The 23,874-nt window shown below is 43.5% G+C and overlaps 1 protein-coding gene across 3 annotated transcripts in view; it reads right to left on the bottom strand.

Annotated features, from left to right (window-relative positions):
- Positions 1-23,874, bottom strand: part of CPAMD8 (C3 and PZP like alpha-2-macroglobulin domain containing 8) — a 356,744-nt gene that overhangs the window by 65,374 nt on the left and 267,496 nt on the right. For all 3 annotated transcript variants that reach the window (XM_077475516.1, XM_077475515.1, XM_077475514.1), the window contains exons 36-37: positions 21,576-21,663; positions 4,782-4,856 (exon numbers count right to left, since the gene is read on the bottom strand). In XM_077475516.1, coding sequence (XP_077331642.1) covers positions 4,782-4,856; positions 21,576-21,663 — 163 coding nt within the window. The remainder of the gene's footprint in view (positions 1-4,781; positions 4,857-21,575; positions 21,664-23,874) is intronic.

Consider the following 23,874-nt stretch of genomic DNA (forward strand, 5'->3'; position numbering starts at 1 on the left):
TCTTCCGTCTTCGGGGGTCTTCTCGCCGGACTCCTCCGCTATGTGTGTGTAGCTCTTTTACTAGCGGAGGAGTCCGGCTTTCTTCCTCCCCGCCGCCGGCCTCTTCTCCCGACTTCGGGGGTCTTGTCCCCCTCTTCGGTTCTTCTGCCGGGCCACCGCGCCTGGTCCGGTGGCCCGGTCTTCTGTCGCCGTCTTCCGTTCTTCTGTCGCCGCCTTCGGTTCTTCTGCCGGGCCACCGCGCCTTCTTGTAGCTCTTTTACAGGCGGTGGCCCGGTCTTCTGTCGCCGTCGCCGCCGCCGCCTTCCGTTCTTGTTCTTCTTCTTGTTCTTCTTCTTCTTCTCCTGGAGATGTTGACTCGACGATCTCTCCGGCCGGAATGCCAGGGACACGCTCCGCTGCCACTTATATAGTGACAATGGGGCGGTGTCACATGGTATATGTCACATGGGTTGGTCACATGGGTTGATGTCACATGGGGACTATGACATCGTAAGGGGGCGGGGTCACCATGTGACCAACCCATGTGACATATACCATGTGACACCGCCCCATTGTCACTATATAAGTGACCGCACAGCGCGGCTCTGGCATTCCGGCCGGAGAGATCGTCGAGTCAACATCTCCAGGAGAAGAACAAGAAGAAGAACAAGAAGAACAAGAACGGAAGGCGGCGGCGGCGGCGACGACAGCGGCGACAGAAGACCGGGCCACCGCCTGTAAAAGAGCTACAAGAAGGCGCGGTGGCCCGGCAGAAGAACCGAAGGCGGCGACAGAAGAACGGAAGACGGCGACAGAAGACCGGGCCACCGGACCAGGCGCGGTGGCCCGGCAGAAGAACCGAAGAGGGGGACAAGACCCCCGAAGTCGGGAGAAGAGGCCGGCGGCGGGGAGGAAGAAAGCCGGACTCCTCCGCTAGTAAAAGAGCTACACACACATAGCGGAGGAGTCCGGCGAGAAGACCCCCGAAGACGGAAGACCCCCGGAGCTGTGCAATAAAATACTTTTTCCATGTGTTGTGTTTTTTTTTGTACTTTATTCCACAGGTGAATGGGTAGGGGTACATTGTACCCCATACTCATTCACATAGGGTGGGGGGCCGGTATCCGGGGGCCCCCTTCTTAAAGGGGGCTCCCGGATTCCGATAAGCCCCCCGCCCGCAGACCCCGACAACCAACGGCCAGGGTTGTCGGGAAGAGGCCCTTGTCCTCATCAACATGGGGACAAGGTGCTTTGGGGTGGGGGGGCCGCGCGGCCCCCCCCTTCCCCAAGGCACCCCCCCATGTTGAGGGCACGCGGCCTGGTACGGCTCAGGAGGGGGGGCGCGCTCGCTCGCCCCCCTTTCCTGGCCGGCCGGGTAGCGTGCTCGGACAAGGGTCTGGTGTGGACTTGGGGGGAACCCCCACGCCGATTTTTTTCGGCGTTGGGGTTCCCCTTTAAGCCCATTCCAGGCGGCGGAGCCCGCGACGTCTCCTTCGCGGGCCCCGCCTACCTGTACACGCGCTCGAAATGGGCGGATTTGCCTCCTCCTTACGTGGGCGAGTCCGTTCATTTCAAAAGTTGAGCGAACTGTTTGCCCAACCTTGTTCGTCAAACAGTCCGCTCGTGTGTGGGCTAGTCCGCTCATGCAAATTTTGAGCGGACTGTTTGCCCAAACTGTTTGACGAACAAGGTTGGGCAAACAGTCCGCGCGTGTGTACGCGGCCTTAGAGGTAGATAAGCAGAGAGCTGTTCTATTCATAGTACAGCTCTGCATGTTCCTTCGTTCACCTGCCTATGTGAAGTAGGGGTGTGTGCCTTTCCTCCAATCAGCTCTCACACAGTGTAAGCCCAGACTCCACACCCACTGCTGAAACAGCAACAAAGATTTCTAACCTGATCTGTACTTTCCAAAGTGTGTAGAAAGGGAAAGACAGCAGATATGCATGTAAAACCTATGTAGGGAGATTTGTTTAATCTCTGTGTATCATCTGAGGCTATTCACTTCACTGGGTATAGGAGAGGGTTTACATCCACTTTAACTAGCACAATCTCTAGAATCCTAGCTGATGGGCAAATCAATCTGCAAATCAATAAAACATTTGTGCATACACCAGAAAAATAGGCAAACCAGTATGCCTTCTGATCCCAACATCACTATATGGGGAGTCCATGAGTGATATTTCTTTAGGAGACAAGACTGTTGCTATATATATGAAAGTGGCACACTAAGTAAAAACTTTAGCTTGGGTTGTCAGAAAGTTTTGCCTGGTTTAGGTTGATTTAGTACTGGTTTATTTTAAATTATATCTAAAGCCAAAACCTTTTTTGCATTATAAAGCATAAAAACCCTGTGATTTTCAGATTTTTTTTTTCTGTCTTTGTCCCATCGGTGAAGTGTGTGTTCATTTTCTGTCTTGCACACACAACAGGAAGCAAAAGCATATTTATCCAGAGAGAAGGAACCCCTCTCTTGGATAATTATCATATCCTTTTATTTCCTGTTCTATTATCAACTCAGAACTCACTTTCAGTACTTGTGACAACGGTTACCATGGCAAACAGGGGGGGGGGTGAAATTCACCAGTGGGGACACAGACAATAAACCTTGACGGAGCTGGTAATCCTTCCATACCACACTCAGAGCTAAAAAGGTTTCACATTTTTTTTTAACAGCATAAAACTGATGTGAAAGTAATACTTGCTTGTTCTGTGCAACATTTCTGCACAAAGCAAGTCCTTACCTCTTTAGCAATCACCCGGCAGCACTGTCTACATGTTTACCTTTTGAGTGCCCCCAAAGGCACACACTCATGCAGGCGTGCTCCTGAGCCAGGCAGTGTGCATCCATTAACACACACAGCGTGGCTCATGCCCACCGCTCCCTCTTTACAAAATTTGACTGATAGCAGCAGGAGCCAATGGCTCACACTACTGCCTGAGTCTCATGTGAGAGCAGGAAATACAGGGAGAAGACCTGCAGCTAGGCACACTGCTGGATTGATCTTAGGAGCCAGGTAAATGTGTAGGGGCGAGTAACAGATAGCTAAACATTTTTTACCTTAATGCATGGAATGCAGAAAGGTACAAAATGTTTAAACTTTAGAACCACTTTAAGGTAGCAATATACTAACCTACTATATATATATATGGTGTGTGTGTGTATATACAGTTGTGCTCATAAGTTTACATACCCTGGCAGAATTTATGATTTCTTGGCCATTTTTCAGAGAACATGATTGATAACACAAAAGCATTTCTTTCATTCATGGTTAGTGTTTGGCTGAAGACATTTATTATCAATCAACTGTGTTTACTCTTTTTAAATCACAATCACAACAGAAAATAACCAAATGACCCTGATCAAAAGTTTACAAACCCTGGTGATTTTGGCCTATTAACATGCACACAAGTTGACATAAAGGGGTTTGAATGGTTTTTAAAAGGTAACCAGCCTCACATGTGATCTGTTTGCTTGTAATTAGTGGGTGCGTATAAAAGGTCAAAGAGTTTCTGGACTCCTGACAGATCCTTGAATCTTTCATCCAGTGCTGCACTGACATTTCTGGTTTCTGAATCATGGGGAAAGCAAAAGAATTGTCAAAGGATCTGTGGGAAAAGGTAGTTGAACTGTATAAAACAGGAAAGGGATATAAAAAGATATCCAAGGAATTGAGAATGCCAATCAGTAGTGCTCAAACTCTAATCAAGAAGTGGAGAATGAGGGGTTCTGTTGAAACCAAATCACCGTTAGGCAGACCAACTAAAATTTCAGCCACAACTGCCAAGAAAATGGTTCAGGATGCAAAGAAAACCCCACAAATAATTTCAGGTGAAATTCAAGATACACAATAAGGAGGCACTTGAAGAAAGATAGGCTGCATGGTCGAGTCACCAGAAGAAAGCCATTACTACGCAAATGCTACAGAGTATCCCACTTACAATACGCCAAACAACACAGAGACATACCTCAAACCTTCTGGCACAAAGTCATTTGGAGTGATGAGACCAAAATTTTGCTTTTTGGCCACAACCAAAAATGCTACATTTGGAGAGGAGTCAACAAGGCCTATGATGATAGGTACACCATTCCTTCTGTGAAACATGGAGGTGGATGGCTGATGTTTTGGGGATGTGTGAGTTACAAAGGTACAGGAAATTTGGACAAAATTTATGACAAGATGAATGCAGTAGGTTATCAAAAAAATACTGGAGAAACATTTGCATTCATCAGCCAGGAAGCTGCACATGGGACGTACTTGGACATTCCAACATTACAATAAACCAAAACACAAGGCCAAGCCGACTTGTCATTGGCTACAGCAGAAAAAAAGTGAAGGTTCTGGAGTGGCCTCAATATCATTGAGCTACTCTGGGGAGATCTCAAATGTGCAGTTCATGCAAGACAGCCCAAGAATTTACAGGAACTGGAGGCTTTTTGCCAAGAGGAAAGGGCAGCTTTACCATCTGAGAAGATAAAGAGCCTCATCCACAAATACCACAAAAGACTTCAAGCTGTCATTGATGTTAAAGGGGGCAATGCACAGTGTACTAAGAACCAGGGTATGTAAATTTTCGATCAGGGTCATTTGGGTAGTTTCTGTTGTCATTATGATTTAAAAAGAGTAAATACAGTTGATTGATAATAAATGGCTTCAGCCAAACATTAACCATGAGTGAAAGCAAAGTTTTTGTATTATCATTCATATTCTCTAAAAAATGGTCAAAAAATCAAACTCTGCCAGGGTTTGTAAACATATGAGCACAACTGTATGTAGCTGGGTGTTGTATTGCAGGATACTTACCTCATCAAAATAGAACAGAACTTTTCTTCCTTCAACCTCATAGCGTTTAAGACCAATCTGTTTATTGAGGAGCAACTGCAAGGAGATAAGGTACAATAAGCAATAATAAGATGTTTGCAAATACCATAAAATCTTTTTTTAGAGCACATTGAGAGACACAGAAATTCAGAAACAGCAAATCACAACTAACCCAGCCCTGTAAAACCCCTCCTCTGCCCAGTATGCCTCAGTTTTTGAGAAAGTAGTCCTAAAGGGAGTAAAGCCGCGTACACACGTAGCGGTATGTCCGACGTACTTAGTCTGGCGGACTTCAGCCAGACTGTCTGTCGGACTTTCCGAACGGGCTACTTGCCCACACACGGCACTTTTTCAGCGGACTAATACGGCATACTAAGGCCGCCGTACTATCCGCCGTACTTTTGAAATGAACGGACTCGCCCACACACGCGGAGGAAAGTCCGCTCATTTCGAGCGCGTCTCCAGGTAGGCGGGGCCCGCGAAGGAGACGTCTCTGGCCCCGCCGCCTGGTATGGACTTAAAGGGGAACCCCAACGCCGAAAAAAAATCGGCGTGGGGGTCCCCCCCAAAGTCCACAACAGACTCTTGTCCGAGCACGCTACCTGGCCGGCCAGGAAAGGGGGGGCGAGCGAGCGCCCCCCCCCCCTGAGCCGTACCAGGCCGCGTGCCCTCAACATGGGGGGTGCCTTGGGGAAGGGGGGGCCGCACCCATGTGACATAAACCCATGTGACATCGCCCCTTGTCCTTATATAAGTGGCAGCGCAGCGCGTCCCTGGCATTGCGGCCTGAGAGATCGTCGAGTCAACATCTCCTGGAGAAGAAGAAGAAGAAGAAGAAGAAGAAGAAGAACGGAAGGCGGTGGCGACAGAAGACCTTTCTTCCTCGCCGCCGGCCTCTTCTTCCGACTCCGGGGGTCTTGTCCCCCTCTTCGGTTCTTCTGCCGGGCCACCGTGCCTTCTTATAGCTCTTTTACAGGTGGTGGCCCGGCAGAAGAACCGAAGAGGGGGACAAGACCCCCGGAGTCGGAAGAAGAGGCCGGCGGCGAGGAAGAAAGCCGGACTCCTCCGCTAGCAAAAGAGCTACAAGAAGATAGTGGAGGAGTCCGGCGAGAAGACCCCCGAAGACGGAAGACCCCCGGAGCTGTGCAATAAAGTATTTTATCTCGTGTGTTGTGTTTTTTTTGTACTTTTATTTTACAGGTGAATGGGTAGGGGTACACTGTACCCCATACTCATTCACATAGGGTGGGGGGCCGGCTGTGAGAACCTACCAGCAATCCACCAAAACAGGTAGAACAACCAGTTACTTGAAAATAGGTAATCCATACCAAACAGCAACAATTAACACTAGACAGAAAGGGACATTTTGATGTTAAGATGTGGATATAGGAGTTTAGCACTTGGGAGTGTAACATCATTTATTGTTTTTATTCTATTTAACAGGGGGTTTGGACCCTTGTCGTGGTTTTGCATTATATTGAAGCACTTTATTTACATATACGGCTTTAAAGATGTTATCTTTGTAATTTAGCCGTGTTCTATTATTGGGACCTATTGTGCTTTTATTTTTATTTTAGTGTAGCACTTTGCACTTCTATTTTTCAGATAATGGTCTTCCATATTTATACACCCTCTAAATGCACTTTATAAATTAATCATATTCAATGAGGATATATAGTATCTAACACTTTGGAGCGCAACCTCATTTATTGATTTTTTTCAAACTTTTTTCAGCAGAGCTGGAGAAAAGACATCCAACCTCTTAGGACACTAGTAAAAACAGGAGGTATGCTGGATAGAGGAGTGGTTATACGAGGGCTAGCTTAAGATTTTTCTTGCTTGCCAGCATAACGCAACTTTTTAGGTATTTCAATGAACTGAAATAAAGCAAGCACATTAAAGTTGTTTATGAATGAGAAAAAGGTATGCACTGATTTTCTTTGTCAAAAATCCTAGCGTTCACTTTCTAACTGTTTACACCTGAGATTTTCAAATTTTTACAAGTACCAAGTAGTTTCAAGGACAGTTTGTTTATTCTGCCACCTATCGTGATATTACTGAAATACTGCAGTTTTTACATAAAATAACAGTATGCTTACATAATGACTATGAAAAGCAGTAACATGAAAATAAAATGGAATGCTTGTATCACTGGGACCAAAAATAGATGGTGACAGACAGCTATTTGTTTAAGTTCATGAGCTGATGCACAGAAGTAATTTGAAAGATTTCTCTAACTGGCCCCAAAGACTCCTAATGAGGCCAATAAAAGAAAATTCCTCTCCCTGCTGAGAACCCCACACATTTCCCGGATATATCTTTCCAACAGGGCTCCGTCTGGACTGTGGAATGCCCAGGACGCCTTGTGCCATGGGGTGCTGGAGACAAACTGCAATGCCCCCCCCCTCCCCCCTCATAACAACCAACCCTTGCTCAATTAGCTGGAAGCTTGTCCTGTAACATCTTCAGTGCTGGATGGAACAATTATACCAACAAGAACCAAGTTTAGGAAATCTCACCATCTCATGAATTAACTGGCAGGACTCATATTTAGGTGACAAAGACATGGGTTAGCAGGTGGGTTATTGGCTTGCAATGAACAGACATAGGTTTTAACATAACAATTATTTATTATTTTATTATTTTAAATCTTAATCAAGGCACAATAAAGATGTATACAATCATAACATCTTTGTCATACAATCCCTCACACTTTCGTCAGATTGGGCAAATTTAATTTGTCGACCGTTACCTGCAGACACCACCAGCTAATAGATGTTGAGATCAAAGCAAAAATGTGTCTGATCATTATTGTTTCTCATGACTTAAAGTGGAACTTCACTCTGTCATGGTTATGCAGTGATCTTCCTGTGTTTGCTTACCTCCCCTCATGTCTTCAGACTAAGAAGCCAGCCACTTCCACCTGGTGGTTTTTATAACCTCTCCTCTAAGCATGGCTCCACCCCAGGCCCTATCAGGGAGCCCTATATTAACCTGTGCACTGCAGGCCATCAGGGCTGATTAACCATTGTGTATTCCTTTGTGTGTTAGCTTCCTGTTTCCTGCTGTGTGCTCTGCTACTGTTTTCCGTTACCGACTTTGGCGTGTCTTGACTATCCTTGTTTGCCTGTGATCCTGACCTTTTGGCGTGTACCCGACTATTCTTGTCTGCTTGTGGCCCCGACCTTGGCTTTGTCCCTCACCATCCCTATCCACCTGTTGCCTACTGTGGGTGTGAGCTGGGGGACCCTGGGGGTCGCGACCTGGAGCCAGTTGCAGTCAAGTCCATCCTCACCACTTGAGGCTCTGGTGAACACCTGCTGGCTCTTAGACTCCGCGCCCCAGGGAATCTTACGCTCTAACCTCAGTGGGATCTGTCCCCCGTCTGCAGCAGTCAGCCGTAGGGTCCACAACCTTGCGGTGCACTCCTGATCCCTACGGTGTGCACCTGTCACCTCGCCTCAAGGTGACCTGACACACTCTCTTAATCAACATTGATTATTTTTAATCCTTATGCTGCTAGCATTAGCAAATAGATAGGAAAGTATATTATATTTACTTGTTTTAAAAAATGTTTTTGCATTTCTTCAGTTACTTCCCCGTTTCAATGATGTCATTCATCCCAGGAGTCTTCAGGAGGGAAAGTGGGTAGGAAGGTGTTTCTCAGCTAAGCATACCCTTCTGCCTGCATTAATGAGCTAAGGGCAGATAGATTTCAGGAAGTAAATGCTACATTAATCATCTGTCCCTACTCAAAAAGGTCCTTTAAGTGCACTGTGCATGGGCACCGGATCACATGTTTGCAGGCGAGATGCTTAATTTGCCTGGTTTTCTGAGTGCTTGTGGTGCAAAGCAATGCGCTGCAACATTCCCTTTTTGGTCATTCTCCCTGTTGTGTGTTTTTCCTATTGGCACCACTGTAGGACATGGGCGGTGCTTTCCTTGGAGCCGCGGCGTCACTTTTGGTTTCTCTGTGCCAGTGGGAAACCGGAAGTGACGCACCAGCTCTGTGGATGGTATGCACGGCTCAAGGTGAGCTTTCTTTTATCTCTCGGCCGGATTGGTAGGTTCTCAGAGAGTGCTGGGCTGCATACCCTATCTGTGATGCTGGGCTGCATACCCTATCTGTGATGCTGGGCTGCATACCCTATCTGTGATGCTGGGCTGCATACCCTATCTGTGATGCTGGGCTGCATACCCTATCTGTGATGCTGGGCTGCATACCCTATCTGTGATGCTGGGCTGCATACTCCTGACACTATGGGTGTAATACAGGGAACTGAGCGGGTGGATTATATAAGTGGTGGGGCTTACGAGAAGTGGGAGGGGTCAAAAAGGAAGGACGGGGTCTGGCATCCCCTCATCCTAAAACTTCACCAGCCGCCACTGCCAGACATGTTAGAGGGTGTTTTTTAAAGTGATTTTTGGCAAAAAAAAAAGCATGTAAACATGGGTGAATGGATGAGTTTGCTTTGAAAATGAAATAAATAGTGTTTTGTGGTGCTCAGATGCAGTGTAGTTCCACTATAAATCAGTTATGCATTTCTATGTACCCTCTTACTCCTTGCTGGACACAATAAACATGATCATTCAGACAACCCAAGGATTTATATTTATGCTTGGACAGCCAAATAATGCTTGCTCACCCAACCATCCTATGACATCTATGGACAGCAGTTCAAAATTCCTGTAGTGCTTTTCTTATGTTTTATAAGTACAGTATTTAAATATGCAAACCCTGAAAACAATAAATTGACTGTTGGTGCAATTTATCACTACAACACTTCACTATTCAAGAGTAATTTCACAGAGCATTCTACAGGGGTCAAGTCCTAGGAAAAAAAGTGTGGGAACTCACCCAAGATCCCCCACCTTCTCCTCCAGGAAGTGGTTTTATCCACCCCGGAGGTACTCTGTGTCAGTGGTTTTTGTCCTTAATAATCAGCCATCATCCTTTTATTTTGGATCCTGGCTTTATTTTTCACACCGCTATTTAGCGATGGGTTTTCAGTCGCTCTTTCGATGCCCCACATGTATATATATCTTTTTTATTTAATATATTTTTCCATCCTATATGGCCACTTTTTAGTTGCCCTATTCCCATCTAGGGGTTCAACTGTTTTGGCCTAGATAATACCTGTGGTTTATATGTATACTTTTTCTACCTTAGCCGTCCACCCCGTTTCTCTGAATATTTCCGAAAATGGGATGTTGTACGACTCTGAGGTGGCATCACGCTGGATTTATCCTAAGCTGTGATGCATTTCCACATGGTATTCATCTCCTTTTTGCATTTTTACCATCCATGTCCCCTTCCTGTTTCCCTGGATTTGTATATCCAGGGGACAGGACTTATGTGGTTCCTGCGTCACGTCTTTGTGCGGCCGGATGCAATGCAGAGTATGTCCTGGCTATGTCAATGATGACGTGGCGCGCTGAGACGTGCTGCGTCATCAGGTGTTGTGTCCGGTCCGCATTCCTTGCTGCCAGAGGTGCTGCCTAGCATGCCAGTGATATGTTGATGATGACGCGGCGTGTCATCACGCACCACGTGGGGTGTTAGTATGACGCCCAGAACATCACATAAAAGGACCCCTAAATGTCCGATGTGTCCACCATAATGTCGCAGTCACAATAAAAATTGTAGGAGCAGAATAGGCTTCTCTGAAGAGGTGGGTTTTCAGGGCTCGTCTAAAAGAAAACCGGGTAGGAGATAGTCGTCCAGATTGGGGTAGGGAGTTCCATAAGATACCAGAGGCTTGTGAAAAGTCCTGGAGGTGAGCATGGGAGGAGGTGACAAGGGAGCTAAATAGCAGGAGGTCTTGGGAGGAATGAAGAGAACAAGTAGGTTGGTATTTTGAGAGACCAGGTTAGTGATGTAACTGGGGGCTGAGTTGTGGATGTCTTTGTAAGTTTTTAGTATTTTTACTTTAATTTGTTGGATGAGTGGAAGCCAGTGGAGGGATTGACAGAGAGGAGTAGCAGACACTGAACAGTTGGTACGGTGGATGAGCCTGGCAGCAGCATTTATGATGAACTGAAGGGAGGATAGCCTATGTAAAGTTAAAGAGGGATTCCACCAAAAAAAGAAATATTAAAAGCCAGCAGCTATAAATACTACAGCTGCTGACTTTTAATAAATGGACACTCACCTGTCCCGGGTTCCAGCGATGCCAGCAGCCGAGGCCGATCGATCGCTCGGCTCTCGGCTGCTGCCGTCACCATTCTAGGTGAGGGAATCAGGAAGTGAAGCGAATCGGCTTCACTTCCCGGTTCCCTACTGCGCATGCGCGAGTCGCGCAGTGCAATAGGAATTGTCCGCGCTGTCTCTGAGACCCGTGTGTGTCCCAGCAGACAGCGCGGCAGGACAGGAAATGGCGTAGACTCCCACGGGAGTCTATGCCCGGAAGTGGGTGTAAACATCTGTCTTTGACAGGTATCTCCACCCCCTCCCCCCTGAAAGGTGCCAATTGTGACACCGGAGGGGGGGAGGGTTCCGAACAGCGGAGGTTCCACTTTAGGGTGGAACCCCGTTTTAATACCGTGAGGAGGGTAAGAAATTAAAAAACCTCTAACAGTGGGATTTTTAAGGCAACAAAAATTAATATAAAAATTAATTTATTTTGCAAAATATTTTTATACATATATTGACAATTCATAGAAATTCATAAGAATCTGATGCACATATAAAAAATATTATAAACATTGAATCATTTGAAAAGAAAGATACTATCCGCTAAATATCCAAGGACCTCCAGAACAGCTGGTGGTAACAGAAGGAAGCGGTTCAACCAATGTGTTTCAAATAGTTATTATTAACCACTTTCAGACCGGACCATTTTGCTGGCTTAAGACCAGACCACTTTTTGCGATTCGGCACTTAGAGGGCAACGTACAGGTACGTGCTTGTGCCCAGCCGTGCCATTCTTCCGTACATCGGCGTGAGGCAGTCATTAGGCGGTTAAGATAAAAGTGGTCTCTGCTTGGCTCCATAACATTAGATGGTGGAATGGTCTTAAAGTGGAATTTTTTTTTTTTTTTGCCAAAAAAATATAAATTACATTTAATTTTTTTTTATCGCTTTTAAGTGTAAATGTGAGATGTCAGGTCTTTTTGACCCCAAATTTCACGTTTAAGGGGTCCTGCCATGCTTTTTTTTCTATTACAAGAGACGTTTACATTATTGGTAATAGGAATAAAAGTGACCCCGATTTTTATTTTTTTTTTAAATAAAAAGTTAAACAAATAAGAAAATATACAAATAAAATGTTTTAACTAATCCGCCCCGCCGTGCAGAAGCAAACACATACTTATATGAAAACTGTGTTTACACCACACATGTGAGGTATCACCACGATCGTTACAGCGAGAGCAATAATTCTAGTAGTATAACTCCTCTGTAACTCAAAATTGGTAACCTGTAGAAATTTTTAAACGTCCCAAATGGAGATTTTTAAGTGCCAAAGTTTGTCCCCATTCCACCAGCAGGCGCAATTTTGAAGCGTGACATGTTGGGTATCAATTTACTTGGCGTAAAGTTATCTTTCACAATATAGAAAAAAATTGGGCTAACTTTACTGTTGTCTTATTTTTTTATTCAAAAAAGTGTATTCTTTTTAAAAAAATGTGCTTGTAAGACTGCTCTGCAAATACGGTGTGACATAAAGTATTGCAATGACCGCCATTGTATTCCCCAGGGTGTCTGAAAAATATATGTTTGGGGGTTCTAAGAAATTTTCTAGAAAAAAAAATTATTTTAACTTGTAAACAACAAGTCTCAAAAGGGGCTTGCCCCTTAAAGCCCAAAAGTGGAACTTCCGTTCATTTGTCGCCCCCCCTCCCCCCCCCCACAATTGGCACCTTTTTGGGGGGGGGGCAGGATAACCATCTCTGACAGGTATCCTGTTCCCACTTCCGGGAGCCACAGCCACGGATATTGACATCACCGATCAGCTGACTGCTCGGCTCCCTCCTCCTCCCCTGTCGCCGAGCCAGTAGGAGAGAGGAGTGAAGCCTAGCACATGCGCAGTAGGGTTCCTGGCGTGAAGCCGTAAGGCTACACTGTTGGGTTCCCTAACCTGCAATGGCGGTGGCATGCACTCGACAGCTGATGGCTGCCTAGCTGACATCACTGGACTCCAGGACAGGTACGCTTCCTATTATTAAAAGCCAGCAGCTGCAGTATGGGTGACTGCTGGCTTTTAATTTTGTAGCGGTGGGCGGACCTCCGCTTTAAGTGTTTAAAATGCCAGGACAGAACAAATACCACCAAATGACCCCTTTTTGGAAAGTAGACAGTCTGTGGCATTTAGTAAGAGGTATGGCAAGTTTTTTAAAGTTGTAATTCTTTGTCGCAATTTTTTTGAAAAATAAGAATTATATGTAAATTATATGTAAAGACATAAAGACAATATGTAAAAAAAAAAAAAATTTTTTTTTTTTTTCATTTACATATTGTCACCAGTGCAGTACAGCGTCATCATATGAATTTCTCACCCTGATCCCAAAACCAGACAAGGATCCTTCCCTATGTGCCAGTTATAGGCCCATAGCCCCCTTTTTTTTTTTACCTCGGGTACATAGTTGTGTACGTAATATGCTTATATGCCATGTTTTTCCTCTTTCATTTTTTTCCTCCTTTCTCCTTGCCTCTTATGTCCACTCTTCATTATCTTGCTTATGTATCCGTCTGATTTCACATATGATGGACATTTACTTTTATTGGTTTTGGAAGATTTTTTTCTTTTGTCCCTGTTTTTTTTGTTTGCCACCCGGTGCAGGGGGGGCACACTCCGATATGCTTTTATAGCATTGGAGGTGCCCGCCCCTTTCTCACCACTTGGCGGTGATCCTGTGTCGGTGCTCGCTCAGCGCTGAGCTCCGTTCCTTCGGGGACTGGGCTCAGCACTCTGTAACCAGGGGATCCCATTGAGTTTCAGTCCTCGCTGCACTTGTCTGGCTCTATCCTTTCCATCTAGGTCCTACGTTGCCATTATGCATCATGCACGTATTGGCGTCATACAGAAGCGACCATTATGGTCATAATGACGTCAGTTAGCTACTGCGCATGCATGAGCCTCTCTGCTGCACTATATCCAAGCCGTTGACAGACTACACAGTTAGCTGCCACGGCTCTGGTTGCACTGGACACAAATGTGACTTTGATCAGCGTTAGGTATTTATACTTACTTTTTCACCAATACTGTCTAAGTGTTGCCTCTAACATGCCCTATTTCTCTTCTGGGGCATATTGTCTCCATCAAGATGGCCATCCTCCCTAAGCTTTTGTACTTATTCCAAACACTACCTATTCCGGTCCCTTACGAACACCTGTGAAACGACTTAGACACATCCTTACGGCCGCACGCTGCCTTGTCGCCCTTAACTAGAATAGGCTCTCTCCACCCTCCCCAGATGTCCTGTATGCTAGGGTCAAGGATGTGGCGCTCATGAAGCCTTGACCACTAGAATATGGGATAGACCAGAAGACCACAATAAGGTCTGGGAGCTGTGGCATCTCTGTGAGGACCAGTCTTGAACTTGTGGCGGTAATGTGATGACCCTCTAATTTTCCTTTTTTCTTTTGTTCCCCATTTTCTTCTTCTTTCTTCTTCATATTAACCTCTTTAATCTCCATGCCTTATTTTATGTCATGTCGTATTTCATATAGCTCACTATTGTTCTAATGTTCAAGCAGTTATATTATATAATTCTAAACTATGTTATTTGCAGTTGTTATTTCCATGCTTCACTCACAAGGTCATTACTGCTGATGAAACATATATTGTGAACCTTGTAAATGGCCCTTCCTTACTCATCGCTATTTTAAACATTCACACGTTGTTTTTGTACTTTTTCTCTTCTGCGATAATTAATAATAATAAAACTGTTATTTGAAAAATAAAAATGCAGAGTTTACTATTGCATCAAACTGTCATGAATGGGTTACATTCATGACAGCTGTGATTACTAGAGATCTGTGTTTGGCTACAGCTAATCACATGGTACAGAGTTCTGAGATTGGCCCAGGTACCATGTAATGGCTGTGGGCCAATCACAGCATAGGAAACACAGCTGTTATGAATGATCACATGATCGCCGGGCCCCCCGGAGCCGCAATCCAATGTGTCTGGTGTCCTGTTCTAGTCATGGGAGTAGCACTCTGTACGTCCTTAGCCTGAACAGGCTAGATCTCACCCATGCACATAATTTGGCCTGCCTGTGCCTGTAAAAGTACTGCGCTGGACCATGGAAAAAGTTGTGCTTGTACTACTTTTAAAATCGAACTGCACCAAATTGCATGGTACTGCGATACCATGTGCTTTAGTGCCCGCAAAGGCACTGCGTTTGTGATTTGCATTTGGGATGCCATTACCAACACACCCGCATGCAGATCAGAAGGGCATCGTGTTCACCTGCGGTTCGGGAAATGTGCATAGAATGCGCCTTTTCCACACCACATACCGGTGTGAACTGGCCCTTCAAGGTGTCGTTTTACCACTGCAGGTTGGTTTAGAAAATTAAACACAGGGCTGGCTGCTGTGGCATAATTTCTGATCACAATGTAAACACTGCTGATCCCAGGTTCCTTGTGCTAATGCTAATAGTATAATTGCATTTATTCAAATCAGCCTTATTTACAACAGGGAATAATGAATAAAAGTTCAATGTGCAGTTACTATTTGCATAGTCCAGTATGCCATCGAAACCAAACACAATTACGTTTATTGTAGTTAAATGAGTAAAATTTTTAAATTTAAATTTAAATTCGTGCATAGTCAATGAACTTTGAACAGCTTAACTAAACAAATCTAAATAATGCCAACTCACACGCATGGCATCAGGTTGAGGAGGTACATCTGCTAACATTAGGATGTTCGGGTTTCTACGCCTGAAGATACTCATTATTTATCTCTAAGCTGAATATTTTTGTGGTACATATGTTATACCGAGGAGAATTTTATTATTGCTAGATTTAGAAGCTGTGTTTTGTTTGTATCTAGCAACGAGACAGCATAAGATACACACTTTTCAGTTTAGGTACAATATAATAGGCATCTGTCTGTCATTCTCTTTTCCCTAAGGCTGGGTTCACATTTATGCAATTGCATGTGGGTTTACATAATAAATTATTATATAGTAGGTGAGGTTGAAAAAAGACACAAGTCCATCAAGTCCAACCTATGTGTGTGATTATATGTCAGTATAACATTGTATATCCTTGTATGTTTTGGTTGTTCAGGTGCTTATCTAATAGTTTTTTGAAACCATCGATGCTCCCTGCTGAAACCACCACCTGTGGAAGGGAATTCCACATCCTTGCCGCTCTTACAGTAAAGAACCCTCTATGCAGTTTAAGGTTAAACCTCTTGTCTTCTAATTTTAATGAGTGGCCACGTGTCTTATTAAACTCCCTTCCGCGGAAAAGTTTTATCCCTATTGTAGGGTCACCAGTATGGTAATTGTAAATTTAAATCATATCCCCTCTCAAGCGTCTCTTCTCTAGAGAGAATAAGTTCAGTGCTCATAACCTTTCTTCATAACTAATATCCTCCAGTCCCTTTATTATTATATATTTTATTGCCCTTCTTTGTACTTGCTCCATTTCCAGCACATCCTTCCTGAGGACTGGTGCCCAGAACTGGACAGCAAACTCCAGGTGAGGCTGGACCAGAGTCTTGTAGAGCGGGAGAATTATTGCTTTATCTCTGGAGTTAATTCCCTTTTAATGCATCCAATATTATGTTTTTTTTGTTCGCAGCAGCTTGGAATTGCATGCCATTGCTGTCACCTACTAGGACCCCCAGGTCCCTTTCAATCCTTGACTCCCCCAGAGGTTGTCCCCCAAGAAGTAGATTGCATTCATATTTTTGCCACCCAAATGCATTATTTTACATTTTTCTACATTAAACCTCATTTGCCATGTAGTTGCCCACCCCATTAATTTGTTCAGATCTACTTGCAAGGTTTCCACATCCTGCGGAGAAGTTATTGCCCTGCTTAGCTTAGTATCATCGCAAATACAGAGATTGAACTGTTTACCCCATCTTCCAGGTCATTTATGAACAAATGAAATAGGATTGGTCCCAGGACAGAACCCTGGGGAACCCCACTTTCCAATCCTGACCACTCTGAGTACTCCCCATTTATCACTACCCTCTGAACTCTCCCTTGTAGCCAGTTTTCAATCCATGTACTCACCCTATGGTCCATGCCAACGGCCCTTACTTTGTGAAGTAAATGTTTATGGGGAACCGTGTCAAATGCTTTTGCAAAATCCAGATACACCAAATCTACAGGCCTCCCCTTATCTAGATGGCAGCTCACCTCTTCATAGAAGGTTAATAGATTGGTTTGGCAAGAACCATTCTTCATAAATCCATGCTGATTACTGCTAACGCTACCATTTTCAGTACTAAAATCTTGTATATAGTCCCTTATCATCCCCTCTAAGAGCTTGCATACGATTGATTTTAGGCTAACTGGTCTGTAATTCCCAGGAATGTATTTTGGCCCTTTTTAAAATATTGGTGCTACATTGGCTTTTCTCCAATCAGCTGGTACCATTCCAGTCAGTAGACTGTCAGTAAAAATTAGGATCAATGGTCTGGCAATTACTTGACTGAGTTCCCTAAGGACTCTCGGGTGCAAGCCATCTGGTCTCGGTGACTTATTAATGTTAAGTTTTCCAAGTCTATTTCTAATTCTGTCGTCTCTTAGCCATGAGGGTGCTTCCTGTGATGTGTCATGAGGATAAACACTGCAGTTCTGGTTATTGAAGCCCCTTGATTTTCTTGTGAAGACTGAGGAGAAGAATAAATTCAATACCTTCGTCATCTCACCATCCTTTGTAACCAGATTTCCTTCCTCATTCTTTATGGCCCTCTTTTACTGTTTATATACTTTATAAATTTATTGGGATGTTTTTGCTCTCCTTCGCTATGTGTCTTTTGTGTTCTATCTTAGCCACTCTAATTGCACCCTTACATTTCTTGTTTCATTCTTTGTAATGTCTGAATGCTAATGATGATCCCTCAGCCTGGTATTTTTTGAAGGCCTTCTCCTTTGCTTTTATATGCATTTTTACATTGGAGATAAGCCATCTAGGACTTTTGTTCGCTCTTTTAAATTTATTTCCCAATGGGATGCACTGGCTAATGCCCTTTTTTAATATGCTCTTAAAGCAAACCCATCTCTCCTCTGTGTTCTTTGTTGAATCAAGTCTCTGAAATTCCCACAAAATCGAAATCGTCCTCGTACAACAATATCTCTAGTCTAGCATTGGAGAACATACCACATAGTTTAGACCGGTTGCATACTTTCTTATTGGGTGTTCCGAGGTTGCAAATAAGACTTGTTACTATACTTACCTCGCGTTTATGTGCTTTAGTCAACCTACCACTAATTCCCCCAATACTACCCTCTGGAATATGTTCTGCTGACTACCTCTGAACCCCCCCCCCCTAGTCTAAAAGCCCCTCTAACTTTTCAGCCATCTTCACTCCCAGCAGATCTGTACCCTCCTCATTTAGGTGCAGTCCGTTCCTTCTATAGAGTTGGTGACTGATGGTTTGGTTTGGCCCAGTTCTCCAGGAACCCAATGCCTGAATTCAGGAAAAAATTCAGGCATGATTCATCCCTGAAGCAGAGAACAGGGATGGACCAGACCCCTGCTGTGAGCCACATCCATTTTAATTGTGAACCCAGCCCAGGCATATGGTTAAATACTGTATGTAGTTGAATATATATATATATATATATATATATATATATATATACACACACACACACACACACACACACACACACACACACACACACACATACACACACAGAGCTTTTTTGCAGTGGGAAAGTGGCAATGCGCAGTTCTGGCACCACCAGCACTGAATGTATGTGCTGGCACGGGGTGTTATTGTTGCTGCAGAGAATGTACTGTTGTGGGAAGGTAAGGGGGGGGGGTCTATTATTGCTGACTACTGTTTGATCTATTGATGCTGAGGAACATATTGTTGATAGGGTGGATATATTTAGGCTGTTGGGGGATCTATTGTTGCTGGGGGAGGGGGGCAATTATTGTTGCTGCAATGGATCTATTCTACTGCCTTCTATTTTATCATTAACACATTCCATAAAAAAATTTAACACCACAAAATGATACCTGCCACTGTATTCTTTAAAAAAGGTGGAACTGGGAGGTGGTAGGGGGTGGAGACAAGGGACAGTGCTCATAGATGGGTAGGGGGTGGCGAAAAGGGTGACTTTGGGGGAGTACCTGTACCTATTATCTGAGAAGAAAACCCTGTTTATATGATTTACAAAGCCCTGCTACACAGAACAGTTACGCTGGTAACCTGATTTTTCCCAACTGTAATTGGAGAAATAAACCCCAAGGCTCTACTTATAAAATGTTGATATGAGGACTGAAGAGATCATTACTCTCCCAATATCAACAGGTTCCTTGTCAGCCCATGTGCATACAGCATATCTGATTGCCTCCTATAGCTGTACACTTCCCCTCATAGTCTAAGTGTTGGTATCAAGTAAAATTCAGGTACTTACATTAGTTAGAAATATTAAAACTTTTAATTATATTTTGTTAAATATTGTACTGCACTAATCAGTGCTATTTTATATGTGCATGGAGTTCAGGTTTAAGTCAGTAGTAGGGATGAGCCGAACACCCCCCGGTTCGGTTCGCACAAGAACTTTCGAACGGACCCCAAATTCGTACGAACGTTAGAACCCCATTGAAGTCTATGGGACTCGAACGTTCGAAATTAAAAGTGCTAATTTTAACGGCTAATATGCAAGATACTGTCCTAAAAAGGGGGTACCCCTGATGACGTCAATCTGTGACGAAACGATCGTCGGGTAGATACGTCTACATCTCGTGCTATTTTTATCTGCTTTATTTTATATTTTTGCTAGCAATTCTCTTCGTTCAATTTTATACGACTCCATTGAGTCATCTGTATCTTTCAACGTCTATTTGGTTGGAAAATAAAGTACACGTGTTTTAGACTTTATCACACGATTGGGCGCTTTTTTCCTTTTTCATCCATTTGGTGACACGCCAACTTGAACATTTTCGAACGGACCGGAACGGACGACGTTCAAGGAACACCCGAAGGTGTGGGTCATTCTTTACCTTCCTATCCGCAAAGGTGATTCGAGTCATCCATTCACACGAGGAGTGTCGGAGGAACGATCTTGTCCGATCCCAATCGTTGGGGAGTTCGTATCTGCGCACACTAAAGGTGGCTCTGGTAAGCCTTTACTACTTACTTAAACTGTACAGTGAAAGAATTTACGTGGTCAAGCACCTACACCAGTGATACCTGGGACCAACTTTAAAGTTTCATTCACGTTCAACTATAAAGTTTCATTCACGTTCCATTTAATGAACTTTTATCTTCACATATATGGGGCCTTGTAAATCACTTCATTTATCCAAAGCATGGGATTTGTTTTGATTTGTTTTTCAATTTTGTTGTTTATTTTTCTCACTTAATCACAAGTTTGTGCTTCACAGCATCAAGCTGTAGTCTAAATAACTATTTGTCCTATTTAAAACTAGCAAGATAGTTAGCTATATAGGTGAATATAGCGGTGTATACTGCGGTCAGGGCACGCAGACAACCACTACAGAAGAGCAAGAACGAAAAATTGGCCGATAATGATCGGTGTATACTGTGTTGAAGGTACACAGAACACCCACTAACTGCTACAGACGCCAACACACTACACAAGGCCACCGCGCTGGCGGCCTTATATAGTGTGGGGCGTGTAGTACACAGCCTGAGCTATGATTGGCCACAGGCATCCTGCCTGTGGCCAATCATGGCTCTCCTCGCTGCCGGAACTGTGATTGGCCAAGCATGCGGGGTCACAGTGCATGCTTGGCCAATCATGAGCCAGCAATGCACTGCGCCATCGCCGTGCATTGTGGGCCGTGAGTGCCACAAGAATTTGGCGCGAACGCCCCATAACCTTCGGAATTCGCCGAACGGGCGAACAGCCGATGTTCGAATCGAACGTATGTTCGACTCCAACACGAAGCTTATCCCTACTCAGTAGGTTTTTAAATCTGAAATGATTGTCAACTAAAAATAATTAAATATTGCAAATATCCCAACATCCCAAATTATATATTTTGGAAGCCTTTATTAATATTTACATATGCACAGTTATATAGATATATATCTCCTTTTGGAATAGCTCGTATTTTACTTCAAACATTCCTTCAACCACTGAAGCTAATTTTCCCTGTCTAGTTTCCTGTGGTTAAACCAGGCAATTACTGTTCACATCCAAATTAAACAAACCATGTTCTCCGAGCTGGTCACATAAAGGAGACTTCCAAGGAGGGCATTATCTGACCCAATTAAGTCCAGATGTCTAACGCCATGCAGCCCTCTAGGAAGTTGTAAAAACAGCTCCCACCAGAACGGATCAGTCACCCTGTTACTCCTAAAATGCATATAAAATTCCTTTAACCCAGCAGGGGAGCTACAGACTCTCTGACAATATGGTCCAGGCTACTTTAAGGAATGATTTATCCCCCTCTGGACATGCTTTACTGAATTCTTCAAATACCAGCATTTTTAGAACATTTAAAAGAATTAGATGGTTAATAGGATGCATGCGTGTTAAAAAAAAAAAGGATTACAGGGCACCAACATAAATAACAACGGCTGCAAAGCCAGTGGGGTAATCAGCAACCATTTACAGTATGTAAAATCAAAACTCCAGAATGCAACTCATCTATATTACCTGTTCCAAACTTTCAATGTCTGCTCGAAAGCCTGAAAGCAAAGAAAGCTCAAGAACAGCCATGTTAGAAGCACCAGAATGAAGCCACCTGGAAAAAAAGAGAATACAAATAAAGTCCAATTCTTACTGTAACACAATAACTTGTTCTGCAGTGCAGGTTAACGTGCCCAGCTTCTAGTAAAGAATGAGATTTTTGCTTGAAATGCATCTTTACACAGCAAAATACATATTTTGCTGCCTAAAATGGAAGAGTGTAAATAGGCCCTAAAAGTTTTTCTGCAGTCAAAATGTTCAACCACCTGTCTTTGGCCAGCTTTAGTGTAGGTGCTCCTCACTTAACGACCATGTTCCATACCAACAACCAGGTCGTTAAACGAATTGGTTGTTAAACGAGGAGTCACAATAAATCAATATTTTAAGCATTCTTAACTAATGCACTGTACTGTATTGTAAAAAAAAAAAGGTCTAAACACAAAACTCCAGCTCAATAACGTTGTTTTAATTTGCAAAACTACAGAACACAAATGAAAATTCTGTACTGTACTATACAATGATTTACAACATCTCGTTCAGGTGAGGAGAGCTGGTGGTAAGTCTGAGCAGTCGTTAAACGAGCAGTATCTGTGTAGTAAAATATTTGCCTCTTTTATAACAGTTTCTTAGATAATCCCAATAAGCTCAGTTCCCACAGTATTCAGTGTATAAACACAAGTTATTTACAAAGAATTGAGAAAATGTTAAGGATTTTTTGACACCCTAAAGCCTCATACACACGATCGGATTGTTGGCCAACAAAACTGTGGACTTTTGTCCTAAGGAAGTTGGCCCAAACTTGTCTTGCATACACACGGCACACAACTGTTGGCCAACAATCACGAACATAGTGACGTACTACATCATTTTTCAGCTCTTTAGGGACACCCTTTGGGCTCCTTCTGCTAATTTTGTGTTAGTAGAAGTTTGGTAAGTGTTGATTCACGCTTTTCATTTCGTGCTTTTCAGTTTGTTTCTGAATGGCCATTCGTCAACCAGACATGTTGCGGAATTGGAGGAGATAACGTGTTATTTATTATTGGCCTTGGAGTTATTGTTTTGACATAATTTTTTTGGTTGAATAATGATTTGATTTGGCATATTTTCTATATGTTTGGATGCATAGAATGCACTTTTTGGTTAAGTTCTATCGGCAGATAGCATGTCTAATTTTATCTGTTTTCTTTTTTTAATGCACAAAAAAAATTGTGTAGAATAATACTTGGCTATGTGTTTTACTTCAAATGACAGTTTGGGAGTAGGCAGTTACATTTAAAAAAATACAATGTAAAATTGACAAGGTGCACCAACATAAAAAGCAAAAAAATATATATAATATTATTCTTGATATTACTAGAAAAAAAAGCCTTTGAAAATTTGTTTGCAATAACTCCATCAGTATCACCATCAAAGCAGCTTCATTATTATCCCATTAAAGAAGAAGAGAATGTGCGTTGCATTTCGAGATTTCATAATTTGCCACGTCACGAATGTTAATTCTGCATTACATTACCGCTTCTGGCTCGTCCTTGCTTCTGAGCATGCATATTTGTACTTTGGACTTTTGTCTGATAAACTTATGTACACGCGCTTGGAAAATCCAACAACAGACATTTGTCCGCTGAAAATTTTAAAACCTGCTAGCCAACAAAATCCGACAATTGTCCGATGGAGCATACACACAGTCGGATTTTCCGTCAACAGCCTGTCATCGAACATTTCCCGTCATAAAGTCCGATCGAGTGTACAAGGCTTAAGGCTCCGAAGTCACGCAAGTTGCATTTCGACTTTACATTGCGACTTTGATGCAACTTTGAATGGGTAAGTCTTGGATGTGACTTTGCCTGTTGACTTCTGCACAACTGTCGCATTGATGGAAGCACGGCAGGAACCTTTTAAAGTCACTGCAACTTTAAGTCACATAGATTTGAACAGCTTCCACTGAAATACATGGGCTGCCACAAGTCGCACAAATGTTAATGGAGCCTTAAGGTGTAGATATCTAGTGGTGGGACTCAGCTTTCTCACGAGATAGCTCAGGTGGGTTCAGACCAGGATTCGAACAGGCCTGCTCAACGGATTACTACTAAAGGCAAAGGCCATAAGTTTACTATAATGTACACACGACCAGACTCTATGGCAGACTAGGTCTGACAGAATCAGTCGGACAATCCGATCATGTGTGATCGTCTTTCACATAAAAAATTCCTATCGGTAAAACCGTGCGTCTGTATGCTGGTCCGACGGACCAAATACGACACAAGGT

The sequence above is a fragment of the Lithobates pipiens genome, unplaced genomic scaffold, assembly GCF_037356315.1.
Source record: "Lithobates pipiens isolate NorthernLeopardFrog02 unplaced genomic scaffold, aLitPip1_a1.2 Scaffold_13, whole genome shotgun sequence".
Taxonomy (NCBI): domain Eukaryota; kingdom Metazoa; phylum Chordata; class Amphibia; order Anura; family Ranidae; genus Lithobates; species Lithobates pipiens.